This window comes from Leptonotus elevatus, chromosome 12 (genome assembly GCF_054856555.1).
Source record: "Leptonotus elevatus isolate MCC_2025b chromosome 12, RoL_Lele_1.0, whole genome shotgun sequence".
Classification (NCBI taxonomy): domain Eukaryota; kingdom Metazoa; phylum Chordata; class Actinopteri; order Syngnathiformes; family Syngnathidae; genus Leptonotus; species Leptonotus elevatus.
Window position 1 is genome coordinate 16,626,374 of NC_141250.1, and position 15,399 is coordinate 16,641,772.

Sequence of the window (15,399 nt, forward strand, 5' to 3'; positions counted from 1 at the left end):
TTTTTTTTTCAAAGGAATGTTCAAAACCATGAAGTGATTGTGAAGTGAAAGTGATTTGCAGATCCCCCCCCAAAAAGGGCCCAATAAAACTTACCAAATTTAAATTGCTCATTATCCATTAGCCGAATAGATGCAGGAGCACACCTCTAAAATAAGAGAAAAAAAAGAATGATAAAAGAAATTGAAATCAATATAAATTCACTTTAATTTAATGAGAAATGATACAAAGTAAAATAAATAATAATAAATATTGGGTTTTTGTTGGATAAGTCTGTATAATCATTTGTAGATCAACACAAAACTTTAAAATCAGCAGATTACAAAACTGTTGAAAATTCTTTAAAAAAACAAAAAACAAATAAAATACTCATATTTACAGTCGTACAGTAGTCGTTTTGCTGACCGTTGAACACTTAAAAACATTTTAATCAAATAGAACAAAATGGGCTATTTAAATACATGTATTTTTTTTTAGAAACAGATACAAAGATTTAGCATAAACACAAAGTCATCATACTAATGGTGCTGCTGTGACAAAATATTGAATATTTATTGTTTGTGACTACTTGACAAGATCCTCAACTGTCAGCTTGGGTGTAATATTACGACTTCTGAGTTTAATTATATGACTTTGTTCTCATGTCCACTCCCCCCCAGAGTAGCCCAGTTATGTAGGTTTTAAATTCACAGAGTTGGCAATACACAAACATTATGAACTTTTTATGTGCACAAATCAACTAATAACATATTTTTCTACATAGCGTAAAAAAAAAAGTATTTGTTTAGTTTAAAAAAAAAAGTGTAGCGTTACCTGTTTGGCAACTTCTCGAAGACAAGCGACACCCTTCTCAAAGTTGGGGAACACCACCGAGCCGTATTTCTGATACTCTGGCTTGGGTCGAATCTTCATTGTCACCTCAGTGACCACACCCAAGATTCCTGTGGGAAAAATCACACCGATTATAAATATAAAAGGCACAAAACAAACAAGTAAGTTAGGGCCAGTCATTTATATGAACTTAGGACTCCTTGGGGTTTTTTGTTTTTTTTAAGGGTTCTGGTAAATGTCCTGGGGGTCCTTGTGGCGACCTTTGTCTCACATTTCACCGAGGGGATCTGGTTTTCTACTGGGGCAGGGAGGGGGGGTCAATAAAGATTTATCAGCGAGGAGCATGAGGAAATAAAGCAAGACTCTCTCAAAGGCAGGCAAGCGCAGAGCCGCAGCTCGTATACAGATACAGCTAAACCTCTGACCCCCAACTTATGACCCCAAAAACTCTTCATTAGAGAAGAAGCCACTGTGCGCGCTTGAAAACGTGGACGCAGGGGTGATAATAGTTTCACAAACAGATGTAGCATCACTGGCGGAAAATGTGGTTTGAAGTTGGATGAATCAACATTTCGGGTATTTGTTGGAAGGATTCTTATTGTTGTTTTTGATCCCAGCGCCCGAAACATAAGCAACCACAACGTCAGATTTGTTTTAAAGGAAGACTAACAAGCACTTTTACAGCCTGAAAATTGTTTTAGACATTGAAAGAAGCTGAAAATTTTAATTTAACATACTCACATTGGAAAGATTATAACACAAAATTCTCCGAGTGTGTATTCTGCCACGAGCAGTTATTTTGTACAAATGTTCAGTTGCTAGTAGCAACTGTTGCAGGCGCTGCTCAGTTGCAGTCAAAGGAGCTTACTGTCCTCAAACAAACAAAAAAAAGATCACAGGGCGTCTGGTTCTGTATTCAAAGAAAGGTTTCTTTGTTAGATCTGCTTTCGGAGTCTTATTTTTAATGATGGATTTTTTTTTCTGGTTATGGACTTGTTCTGTAAAATTGCTGCTTTCTTAACAAAGGGCATGTATAAAAATCACATTGACTATCTGATCACATGCAACGGGCTGAGCGGTTAATAACGGGCTCTGCATGACTACGGACAGCGTCTTGACGAACACACACACACACTTATTAGATGAGCATACTCAGCCTGTTATGGCTTTTAATGAAGTCTCAAATGTGACAATACAAGACACAAGCTGCTCCCCAGTGGCAAGCATGTAGCTAATTTACTCAAGACCCGCAGGCTCCTCCTTCTATGGCTTCTGATGGGGAGCAGGGGAGAGACTGAGAGGAGGTGCGTGTGTGCATCTTAAATTATTTTTTACTGGTTCACTTTTGATTTTGATTTATTGTTCTCCCGACATTCAATAAATGGCTGGAAAGTGTATCGGCGGCTGTGGCTCACATATTTGCAGTTCGGCATTTGCATATTGCATATTCATAGATTTTGTTTTGACCCGATCATAAAAACTCGCCAGTTCATTGATTTTCAAGTATTGCTTTGCTGCCATCTTGTGGCATCTTGATGACATGTTGAAGTGAGTTGAGGAGGTTCATTTGGACCAGAGGTCGGCAACATGGACGAGCAGAAAAGCTATTTGGACCGTATCTGGACCATATCACTGCATACAGTATATCATCATTCTTTTTATCGTTTTAACTTGTATGTAAACTACAGTGTTTTGGATTTCTGAAATGAAAACTAATTCAATGACCTGCAGCAAACCAAAAATGCAAACAAAAAAAACCCGTGTTTTATGTCAATTCTATCACGTGGAGAGTGCAGTTAGCAGTCTGCCACGCTGGATTTACATTGTGACATCTATAGGAAATTATAAACTTATTATTGGAAGGTGTAAATTCTAGGATTTTTACAATTCATAGCCCCAAATTAATTCAGGGATCCCCATTAAAAGAAAAAAAGATAACTTCAAAAAAACGCAATAGAGCAGTGGAATACTACAGTATATGAATGTAATTCAAGTTGATTATTTATATTATTATAATGATTTGACTTAAGTGGCAGAGCAGAGTTTAAGGTTTTTGTGCAAGGCAACTACGTCAATGCCGGTTTGCATATCAGGTGCGGCTAGTATACTGTAAATAGTTGTACCGCAATCAACAAGCTCACTCAGGGACAAGACCGGTCAAGGACGGGGCACTGCAGAGTAAGTGAGTAAGCATGATAATAGACCTCATGTTGCTACTTTTCGTTCAGATAGGACTAGAAACAGCTGTAAATGTAGCAGACCTTCAGATCCCATGATGAAATGGTGAACGTCCGGTCCTGTAGACATGCGGGGACCCTGGCAGCTCTTTTCAATCACCCCACGTGGCGTCACCATCTTAACGTGGACAACCTACTCCCCCCCACCAGGGGAAGCAAAAACAAGCTGTATTTAGAAAGAAATATGGTTTCCTCTTTTGGGTTCACAAATTAGAACGATTGCTGCAAGCCATGTGGGACCACTCATGCTGTGGTCTGTCTACTTCAGGGAGCGTGAGTGAAAATGTTTCGTAAATCGTTTGCTTCCTATGAACAGATGAGCACGTACCAGGTCCTCAATGTTGCCGTAGATGTTCTTCTTCATGCCTGACGCTCTGGTTGCCACCCAGCCCCCTACTGAGCTGAACTCCATGGAGTCCGGCTCATGGCCTGTGCAGTAGCCAATCTTGTTAAGCTGCCGCAAACAAAAGGACGCTGTTAAAAGTCAAATCATGTGCCAATAAAAAGCTTTGTTTAGATTTATTTTAAGGGTGTCAGATTAATTTTTTTAATCGTAATTAATCACATGACTTCAATAGTTAACTCACTATTAATCACAAATGTTATATTTGTTCTAAATGTACAATAAAATATACAATCCTTTTTCCCTAAGTTTTCATATTCTTGTCAACAAAAAAGTGGGAAAAAAATGTTAAACTATTGGAAATATGGCTGCATCTTTTAGTGATTGATAAAGTAATTTCATAATAATTCATAACATTTAGTTAAAAAGATGTGACACTGATTTGTGTTGGGTCATTTTTTTGGCTATCTAATCTTTAACATGAAGAACTTCTGCACATTTTTAAAATTGGGCGAATTATTTTTTTAATTAGTGGTGTTAAAAGAAACTTTAAATTAACTCAAAACGAATGCACTAATTTTGACACCCCTCATTTATTTTCACTTTTTAAGGTTATAAAACAGTATAATATGTTTTTCTTCATTATCATCCATCACTGATTTTACAAGACAAATCACATGGCTCTACTCCCTTATAGTGAGGCACTGCATGTGGCATCCATTTTGACTACGGTTTAAGGAAGCAAGTGTGGTTCCTTGGCCTGTCACAACATGTGCTTACGTGTCACTGCTGTGTGGGGGGATGAGGAATTTTAGTAAATACCCAGCAACCTCCACAAGAGGGCCTCGAAACGGAATGTGATTCAAGTCATGACTTTGAGCCTTTTTTTTTCTTCAGTACTCTGTCAAAGTGGTCCAGTCTAAACGCAGAAGCGTCTGCAGTAGATCCAAGCCAAGACATTGCTGTCCTCACCTCACGCTCCAAATCCTGACCGATGATGCCGGCTTCCAAGTGTGCAGTTAAATTGTTCTCATCGATCCACAGAATGCGGTTCTGTATGGGAGGGGGGGGGGGGGAGAAAACAGGTCTTTTTTTAGTCAAGCTGTTAATAATAACGTGTGTGCGTGAGCTAAATGTGCGCAGCGAGGCCACAACATTCAGCTCCCTGAGGTTAAACTCAATTTAATATCTAATTTCAAATATCTGTTTCTTATTTGGGCCTCTAAGCACTGGGCTCAGGCCTACCTGCGGGGGGTCACCGCGCCCACCCCCCGCGCCATCAATTACACTGCAGAGGTAATAAAGTTTATGTTCCTCCTTGGCTGCTTTTTTCGCACACCGGAGCCACATCACCTCCGACCTCTGACCTCGGCAACAAAAAGCTGGTGGGAGAGCGGCACATTTATCGTTTTCATAGTTCAAAGGACAACACTGTACTGGATATTTGTTGGTTTATATTCTGTTGTAAAAATGAAACGTTATCGTGTTCATGTGAGAGAGCTGGATTTACATTAAGATGAATGGATGCTGCAAAATGTTATATTGGTGTTATGCTACTAATATGTAATTGGATTTATGGAATGTAGCTGTTTTATTATGGTTATTTTAATGGCTTTGTTGCTTAAAGGAAAACGTATGGTGAGTGGACATTAATTAGTTTTTTTTTTATGTATTTAATTTATTTCAAACCTTGAGGGGGAAAAAAGTAAACAAGAGATTCAATATTTTTCAAGCATCAGGAAAACAAACTAATTTTAGTCACTTTAACTCATTCACTGCCATTGACGGCTATAGACGTCATAAATTCATTTAAACTATTTCTATTAGTTTAGCTTTTTTTTCCCACTTTTGTTAACAAGAGTATGAAAACTTAGAATTATTATTTTTTGTACATTTAGAACAGATATAAAATTTGTAATTAATCGTGAGTGAACTAGTGAAACCATGCAATTAATTACAATTACAATTTTTAATCACCTGACACCCCTAATTTTTAATAATCTTTTATTTAAAAAAAAATTTAAAATTAAAAAACAAAATAATTGTAATTATTTTTTTCCCAAATTTTTTTTTTTTTAAAGAAAAGATTGTTAAAAATTAGGGGCGTCAGGCGTTTACCATTTTTTTTATCGTAATTAACCGCATGACTTCACTAGTTAACTCACGATTAATCACAAATGTTATATCTGTTCTAATACAATAAAAAAACTTCTAGATTTTCATACTCTTGTTAACAAAAGTGGGAAAATGTTAAACTAATACAAATAGTTCTAATTAATTTTTGACGTCTATAGCCGTCAATGGCAGTGAATGAGTTAATTGCAGTTGCAAATTAAATTCTGACTTAGCTATCACTTATAAATTGAACTTCAATAAAAACATGCAGTAAAAAAATAAAAGTATTTTATTTCACACATTCTCAGAGAGGAAAAGGAAATTAAATAATGTTGAAGTGTACCAAGGTTGACTCAGTGTCAATATTGATGTCTGTTTTGAAGGACTTCCTTATTGCAAGGGCCGTTTACAGTACATACCATCTGAGAGGTGTCCAGAGAGACAATACAGCGAGCTTCATCTGCGGGACACTCGAGTGCACTGGAGACACTTGTGCCTCCTGCATGCGGGACACACAGCAAAAGCACGGAAATTGACTGTCTGGAACAATCAAATGTTAAAAACACATCTTTCAACTATAGTAAAGCTTCATGAATCCATATCTTTAAAAATAAGCATTCCCCCCTCCCCTAATTATAATGCATGTAGAAAGCAAAAAAAAAACAATACTGTTGCTATCTGCTCCATAGTCTGACTAGTGCTTTGAAAACTCACCTCCGTAGGGTATTAAACACACGTCGTGTTTGCATGCCAGTTCCACAAGTTTGACGACGTCATTGTGGCAGTCTGCAAAGACACAAGACTTCGTCTTCAAAATTGAGGTCATCCTGATAAGATATATATAACCATTTAACCTCCTCTATTGCAAACATAAATTAAGTTTCACAGCACATTCTAAAATAAATGAGATATGACAGAGGTGATAAATTGTGTGTTTATATTGGCAGGGCCATTAGAGAAGGAAAGGGTAGGAAAACAGGGTGTGTATTCATTTGCCAGAGGCTTTTCCCAGGTGGAGTGCGACGGCATGAAGTGGTGCTCTTTGTGGTGAGGTGATCCGAATCAATACAAATGTGTTGCAGCCAATAACAGGGCCCGCATCAGGTCACAGTTAGTGGGGAGGAGGATGCACTTAAGCGTGGCTAAAGTGTTTTTTAGCAGCAGTGAGGAACGCCTGCATCCTGCTACAGGCTGCTGACTGACAAACACAAGACACGCGGCTGCTTTTTAAAATCAACATTTTCACAAAATGAAGCCGACTCAAAACAAACAGATTGGCTTGGAGGCACACTGTGCAATGTATGTAAAAAGTCGCAACTAAATAATTGCACATAATGATAAAACAATAAGCTATGCAATTAATGACTGCTATGTTCTAGCATTGTAACTACAAATTAAATGTACATTATTGCATAGAAAATAAAACAGAATTAAGCGTAAGCCAATTTGAAAATGATGAAAATATGGAACATGCAAATTGCAAACATGTTAGACAGGATCATGCTTTGCAAATTTAAATTGCTGCCAAAGATCCATTCAGCATTAGATTACGTTATAACTCAAGACATGACAGACAATTAAGACATCATGTGTCTATTATAAATGATTAAATTTGTATTAGATTTTTTCTTTTTACAACTTTAACCAAATATCTTCGCAAAAAACACTTTCTCATCATTAAAATCAAAATAAAACTCTGCTTGATATATTTTCCATGCCCTTAGGGCTGCTAAAAAGTACAGCAGGGGTCTCCAATCTTTTAAAGAGCTAATTTGGCTGAATGAAAGCCTCCAGTGTGTTTTATAGATATGACTGGTAACATTTACTATACTATAACTTTACTATACTGCATTTGCATAGCAGATCTCCCCAGAGTTTCGTTCCGACAGCGGCCATGTAACCCCGGAATCCGTCATAGTCTATCACAAAGCGACGCTAACGTGGTAGTAAAGTCACAATAATGGTAAATATTTGTATGAACAATACTTCTAGACTATAAATATACAGCAATTGAAAAAAAAAAAAAGAGAATGTATGTTAGGTTAACTGAAGACTCTAATTTGTCCTTAAATGTGAAATATTATTATTACTTGCAATTTTTGTATTGTTACAACTATTCTTTGATGCTTGGGCGTGATAGAATAGCGACAGCCATGATAACAGGCATCAAGAGTCAGAATCATCAATGCGAGCCAAAAGTGGATGCCAACCAGCCTCCATCGGACACTTCTCTTGAAGCCTGCACTCATACATATTAATTAGGGGTGTGCTTGTTTGTGTGTGCCTTTATTGGGATCGCTGTACATGTTGTACCCGATTTGTCCACTTAGGGGCAGTGTGGTTACACGCGGTCTGATACACTGTTAAGTTGTAGCCACATTAGAGAGTAGAAGGAAAAAGTCACAATCAAATTATTCCAATAAAAGTTGTTTTTTTTTTTGCAGCGTGGAACTGCCGCGACTCGAGCACCAATTAGCATTAGCGAGTAATACTTGAGTAGATCATTATGATTCCTTGAACAGCTACAAATTGAATCAAAAATCATTTTGAATCAAAAATCATTTTGAATCAAAAATCGTTCTGAATCGAATCATGAGACATTCAAAGATTCCCACCCCTAATATTAATATCCGTGACTCAATAAAGATGACATGAATGAATGGATGGATGAATGAATGAATGAATGAATGAATGAATGGTGACAGCACCATAACAAAACAAAAACTTAGAAACTCACTAGGCCACACCACCACATCCGGAAGGCGACCAAATCTCCCTTCTCGCATGGCAAAAATCTCATGTAAGCAGTGCCCTGTCAAAGACATCAGGGAAATGAGCAACTTAAAGCGCACACGCAAAACTGAAACAGAGGAGAGCGAGCCATCTCCCAGTGAGCGTTACCGTGGCTGCGAAAGACGCGGTCCTCCGCATCGTGAGAGAAGGGAACACCAGAGGATTTCAAATCGTCCACAAAGGCCGTGTTAAGAGTGGGAGCTTGTACGGCGTTGCTGTTCAGGAGGGGCTGGGACAAAGCAAAACATTGTCATTTACTTGGCTGCAGTTACGGCGGACAGAACAATTATGAATAAAGAAGCACTCACTGTTGCCAGAGTTCTGTGCTGTAGACTGGCTCCAAATGTGCTTTCAAACCAGTCTTTCAGGCCAGGGATGATCATACCACTTAATCTATATCTAGATGGAGATCAGGAGGACACATAGTCTAAATAACTGCTTTTTTTTTTTTTTTACTGAAAACTTACACAAGAGAAGTTAAGCAACATCATGTTTCGTTCGATTAACTCCCCAAACAGCTTTCATCTTCTCATGCGTGTCACTCATGTTCTTCCTGCACTCAACGGTCACTTTTTTTTTAGGGGTGACTCCAAAAAGTCTTACGTCGTACACAAAATAGAGTGCTACAAAAAAATATATACAAATATTTATATATCCTCATATTATAGATACCATTCTCGTTCTTTTACAGCTAAAATTTAGGTGGAATTGAATTGAAAATATATATGCATTTAAATAAGGCGTTGGAATTTTGATTAACAGTTTTATCAATATAAAGTCTACTAAAATTGTGTCTGCATAGGACCTGTTATATTAGCCTTTCAAATGAAAATGTTTTTTTGGGACACCCTAAAGTAGTCAAAATAAAACATTATCAGCAAGGGCAATTTTATCTCACATTCACATTCAAATGTACAACAATTGTGGTGCATGTTTGTCTTACTATGAAAGCAAAGCAACCTCCTATCTTAATCCACTAGTTTACTCTTTTTACTTTTTATGCAAATGACCACCCCAAAATAAAAGTGACTCTTCAAGTGCTACATTAATGACAAATGAGCAGCATATATGAGGCCCAAGTGTTCATCAAACATGAGGACATTTTATTTCTAAAAAGTAACTTCATATTATTGTAAGGCACTGTTACATTTTTAAAGTACTAAACAGATGCTTTCTTTTAAGATAGTGTAATTTGAAAAACAGCCTCTTTCTAGACAAACACTGGAAGCTCCCTCTTGAGTCTGCCCCCATTCCAGACACAAGTAAACTATTACAAAAATGAGGTGTTGTGAAGGAATTTGAACAAATCTCCTATGGCTGACCATCACTTATACAATCACTTCTACACACAAGCCACTAGATGGCAGCAGTGTGATGTCAGTAGAGTGAGTGTAGGCTGGCAGGGTGGGGGGAGTTGCTGATGAAATGATTGATGCAACACGCCCCAAGATTACAGTTACATGAGAACATGAGAATCCTTACACCAGATGGTCACGTGAGTGGTTAAGATAACGTGTCATTTGGCCTTAGGGGGGGACCGTTGAACAGGTACAAAAGCCGTGCGCTACTATACACTTACTGTACCTTTTGCCAGTGAATTCTGCTTGGTTTTTCTTATTGAAGATAAACCTTGAATCGCTGTAGCCCCAACCGTTCCATTTCATGATCTCCTGCCTAGAAAAAAAAAAAGATATGACGTGATTGATGGTTAATGGTTAATCGCAAGATGTTACAACATCCTAAATAGTTCAGGGGGGGGGGGTCTTTGAAAGCAACAAGACACGACAAATATCTGATAGCCACTGTCACAAAAGGCTGACGTCAATGCACTCTGATTTTATTCAGCCATTCAAAACTTTCCATCCCATTCAAGGTGGGCCTTTTTATCGTCGGGAAAGATAATAGTCGGAAAAGTACGACAGCCACACCTACTATATTCTCTGGAGACATTCATGGACATGCTCCGAATATACTCGACAGCTTTTAAGGTCCTGAGGTTGTACGCTTGGGGATTACGCCAACATATTTGGGAAAAATACTATTATCTGCAGTAGCAATATGTTGAGGCCTTGTACAAGGTGTTTTGCTTTTTCTTGTTTTGTTTTTTTAAAGGCTTTTCTATGCTTTTATTTCAAAAGATTGGAAATGACCGCACACGAAATACCAGCAGACTCATTTAATGCAACTGCTTTTCTACGTCTTAAAAAAGGCCCTATACAAAGTTTTTAACAAAATGGGTGCTTCTGTACTGTCTTATGCAAATAAGTCATTGTTCATCCAGCCTCCCATACTGCTAATATGCGATTATTATTTTTTCAAGCTGCTCATCCCATGTTGTTGTTTTTTTTTTACAAACATACGCAATAAATTAAAGTGTATTTCCATAAACAATATGAGCTTTATTGTGCATACATGTTTTGATCTTGTAGGTTAAGCTTATGCTTAAATAAAAGTACATTAAAATAATATGAAAGATATTATAACAAAGAAAAATACAGAAATTTAAAAATTACTGAATTAGAAATTACTATTCTAGAAAAGTTACACTTTGCAGACTTGAAAAATCTTTGGAACCACACTTAACACGTACTGACCCCAAATTGAATGTGCTAACTGCTCAAAGCCTGAATGGAATTTCTCAAACAAACACAACCTGAGTTCAATGACCTCACGACCACCAATTTAGTTGGTGATGCAAATGTGATAATGCATAGCTTCCTTCTTAGAATGTAATGTCATCTGAAATAAATAAATAAATGAGTTAAATTTAAAAATGACAGCATAGGATATGTGTAGTTTAGCCAGCTTTCTTCTGTTTATCTTTCATTGAACGAGACGGCTTAACCAGCATGTTCGCATTGTTTTCCTCTGACACCACTGACACACTAGAATGCAATAATAACATAAATATACCTACATAATAGGGAAAAGGAAAAAAACTTGCCAAACCAGGAATCCATAATATGCATATTATAAAACATATATCTTGTTCAAGCCATTGCTCATGGAAGGATGTACAATAAAATGTGAAAAAAGGATTAATGATGATTTATCAATTTAAGTCTATAAAAGTCAAAATATTGAACATTAAATATTGAAAAAGCAAAACGTGTTCATTTGATTTGATTTATTTACGAAATCTGTACAGTCCCGATAGTCATGTAGAGGCCCGTGGCCACTGTGAAAATAGAATCCTGCAGAATATTAAGAGCATTATTGAAATTGGTATCATGTAAATTGCAGGCAAAACCTAAACATATCTAAAAATAAAAAAATAAAAATAAACATAATTTGTTGCGTTTGCAGTATTGCTACAATGTGTCACTGACCAGAAGATTGTACAGTTAGACGGGGCCAAATTCTTACACTCACTGCAGCTGTTGAATCCGATTTAACATCGGATGACAGCTCAACATGCCCGAGGTTTCTTGAACGCAACTCTGCTGCCAATAGGTTGAAAGTCAGACCACCATGGCTCTTAGCCAATCAAGTCAACCAAAGAATCCCAAGTTGGATTCACTGACTCGTCTCTCGGTTGTGAAGCAAATCCCGCGATAAAGTGGAGTGTTGAGAAAACAGAGACAGAAACGTACTAATAGTCTGTTGTCGTAGACTGCGTATGATGTATAAAAACACAAACTAAAAAAGTCGTACTAGATTTGACGAACGTTCGACACAAGACGCGCCACAAATTGTTTCATCCATTGTTCGTTGTCAATTACTCATTATCCTCAAATAACAGAAAACCAGAGAGTACAATAAAACTAACTTTATAGTCTCTCCGGATGAATGAAATGAAAACAATCGATGTATTTGATGAAGCCGCACCCACCCGGTATTCAAACGAGTGCTAACAAGCATTCTAACCAAAACCGTTTTTCCGCGTCTCACTAAGGAATTTGTCCTCGTCTGAAAGGTAAATAAATCACAGCTAAGGTCACCGCCACTCTCTCTTTTCGACTTTTATGGTGCTAGTTAGTTACATAGCTGAAGCTACGGGGGACGTGTGGACCCTCCTCAACCCCCGCTCCATCACAGCCTTGTACCTCCTCCTCGGCATCGTCGTCTTCTCCTGCCGGGCGACATCCGCCTCGCTCCCCTGAGCTTTGCACTCCGCGGCTACAATGGCGGAACCGCTATCCGCCGGTGCTCGCAAATGCCCTGCAATTATCCTCAACCTCTGCTGAGCGACTCGTTGGCTGTCGGAGCCGCTGCCACTGTCGGACGCCATGCTGCTTCCGTGTTTGTGACGAGAGGGAGCGGAACTGTCATACGGCTGAGGAGGAAAGTGTGTGGCGTTCACGGGAATCTGGGAAAAAAAGCAAAGCCTTGGCATTTGACCTTATGGAAAACGTGTTTTGCACACGACGTTTTCGCTTATAATCATTAATCATTTACTGTTTGTTGGTTAAACGTGTATGAGAACGCGGACTGTTTTATTGAATAACAAGTATCAGAGAGGATAATCCTCGGAATGTGTACATATTGTACTGTTTGCATGGTTAATGATAAATTCACCGACACTGGTCTTTTCAAACCATGGCAGACCATTTTTTTTAAAATTTGAATTTATTTAATCATTTATTTATTTCTGCTAATCTTTAAACCGATGGTTTCACACACAGTTGTGACATTTACCACACTGAGGATGAGGACTTGAAGCCATCGTTATGTTTCCCAGAATGCCTTGCGACACATATGCTGAATTCTATGCAATGACTGGAATTACACTACAGTACACGAACTAAGACAAAATGTTCTCTTCTTCATTATCACTTGTTGACAGATGATAAGACTATATATATTTTGTCCAAACCTTAGCCACATAAATGTTGGTAATTGAATTTAAGACCTGTTTTACTTGGCTGAGAAAGGTTGTTTGAAAAAAAAAAAATCTGTCCATCCGTTTGTCTGTTTTGATTAGATTTCAATATGTATTAAAATGACTAACTGGTCATACATGCAATTTTAAAGTGCTCAACACCATGTACAAAAACGGTGTCAATTACACTGTGAACTCGGTTCTTTTCTCATTGACTTGTTTGATGCACTGGTGGCTTGGTTAGTAAACCTCAAATTAACCTGAACCAACACGAGTTCACTGTTGACTTTTCTACCTCACCTCCACTGAGTCACCAGACCAGCATGACTACTGTTTCCATATGGTACCATCCACCGCATTAAGTAATGATTTAACACATACGGATCACAGTCTTACTGAAATGTAGGATTCTAATTCATTCCTGTTTAAATTCTGAATAAAATGGACAAAAAGATTGAACATGCAGAGGAATTTTATTTCAGAGAAAAACAGCAAAAGTGCAGCAAAAAAATCCAGATGCTTGAGGACTTATTTCCCGTATCTCGTAAGATTTAACTTCCAAAACAAAGTTCTGTAATGCACTGACTGCGAGCAGTGAGAGTCTGAGTGTATCACAGAACTTTATTTGGAAAGCCACAGTGCCACCTCATAAGTTTGTCTTCATCCAGCAGAGTGACATGGAACTCCCTTGACCTGCAGCAAATCACAAGAACCACCATACATTTGTTGTACTTTAGCACACTTTGAACATCAATGCATACATAAAATGTCTTCTTTTTTTTTTTGTGTGGTCGCGGTGTGAATTCTCCATATGGAATGGGCCTACTGGGTGGCTGCAAGTCTTAACACCAGGCAGGTACTGCAGGCCAAATGGAAGTCTTTTGCACATGTGCAGTAGTTTTAAAAGGATTTGTGCAATTGTGGCCATTTAGAGATAACTGTTGGCTATAAACAGGACAATAATGCCTCTTTTACAGCGTTGATCCACTTGTAGCTTCTACCTGTTGAGCCTTGAGGATTCAACAGGCCTTGGCAAGGCTGATTTCACGAAGTCAACTTGTTGACGGTATTAAAAAACAAAACAAAAAAAAAGTGCACAAGGTCAGCAAAGCTTCTGTTGACCATTCTCTTACAGCAATTTAGGAACACTTGCTACTTTAACAGCCTTGACAACTTTTTTTGTTTGCATGAGAAAATACATAACGCGACCTTTCCATCCTGCACACGAAAAAAAAAAAAAAAGGAAGAATATACGTCAAGTGGGTTAGTAAATAGTAAATATCGACAGCGGAGCCATACAGTACCTGCATGATAGGTAAGACATAAGCGGTCAGCTGCAGGAGCCAAACAGTCTGCTTCTAAAAATGCAACGAAAAGCAGCGAAGTGAGGACGTTGCAGGGCCACCACGAGAGAGCGATGCAAAGCCACTCTTTCTTCGCTGCACTTGATGTGCTGACGTGCAAAAGCGATTCGAGTGGTGAGCTGGCCGGCTGGCTGGCTGCTGCTGCTGCTGCTGCTTCGGTCGCCGTCGTTTTACCTTTTCTTTTGCCTGGCCGCGAGTGAGTGCTGCGTGCAGTTGACTCAATGCAGCTGGAAGAATGTCGACGTGGAGCTGCCAAACGTGAACGCGTGCACATGAGCGCGCTTCACAGGAGAGCATGGAGGGTTGGGGGGTGAAAAAAAGAGAAAGACGCTTTTTTTTCCTTTTTTTGTGTGGGTGTGTGTGTGTGTCATTGCACGCCAGTGGACTGCACTTTACTGTGGGGGTTCTTTGCACAGGGGTGACAGAGTCAGTACTTTTTAAGTTCATCTTATTCTGTGGATTATAATAATAATAATACAAATAATATTAATTCTAATGAAGCTGCTTAGTCATACTCTACCATAGTTCTCCAACCTTTCATGTAGAACTCAGAACAGCATGATCATTTGCACAATCGAATTATAGGATTCAATACAGTGAATATAAAGTCTACACACCCCTGTACAAATGTCATAATTTTTTTGTGATATAAAAAAGTGAAACCCAGAAAATATTTTTACAATAATTTTCTACCATTTCTGTGGCCTATTACTCATACATCTCAATTGAAAAAAAGAACGCGGAAAAAGTCAGTGTGAGTTAAATAGAAACAAAAAGGCACAGGGGGGAACATCCAAACTCATACAAGAATGCCAGAACACAGATTCGAATCCTGAACCTCAGAACTGTGAGGCAAACTAGCTAACCACTAGTTTACAGTGCTGACTACCACCCTA

The 15,399-nt window shown here is 38.3% G+C and overlaps 1 protein-coding gene across 1 annotated transcript in view; it reads right to left on the reverse strand.

Moving 5' to 3' along the window:
* The window catches only part of agps (alkylglycerone phosphate synthase), a 28,422-nt gene extending 15,829 nt beyond the window's left edge, over nucleotides 1–12,593 (reverse strand). Inside the window, exons 1-12 of the mRNA XM_086091927.1 lie at nucleotides 12,364–12,593; nucleotides 9,902–9,991; nucleotides 8,626–8,716; nucleotides 8,426–8,546; nucleotides 8,262–8,336; nucleotides 6,239–6,310; nucleotides 5,944–6,023; nucleotides 4,382–4,462; nucleotides 3,395–3,520; nucleotides 3,091–3,199; nucleotides 812–939; nucleotides 95–146 (exon numbers count right to left, since the gene is read on the reverse strand). Coding sequence (XP_085948053.1) covers nucleotides 95–146; nucleotides 812–939; nucleotides 3,091–3,199; nucleotides 3,395–3,520; nucleotides 4,382–4,462; nucleotides 5,944–6,023; nucleotides 6,239–6,310; nucleotides 8,262–8,336; nucleotides 8,426–8,546; nucleotides 8,626–8,716; nucleotides 9,902–9,991; nucleotides 12,364–12,548 — 1,210 coding nt within the window. The 5' untranslated portion in view covers nucleotides 12,549–12,593. The remainder of the gene's footprint in view (nucleotides 1–94; nucleotides 147–811; nucleotides 940–3,090; nucleotides 3,200–3,394; nucleotides 3,521–4,381; nucleotides 4,463–5,943; nucleotides 6,024–6,238; nucleotides 6,311–8,261; nucleotides 8,337–8,425; nucleotides 8,547–8,625; nucleotides 8,717–9,901; nucleotides 9,992–12,363) is intronic.
* Nucleotides 12,594–15,399: the final 2,806 nt, after the last annotated feature.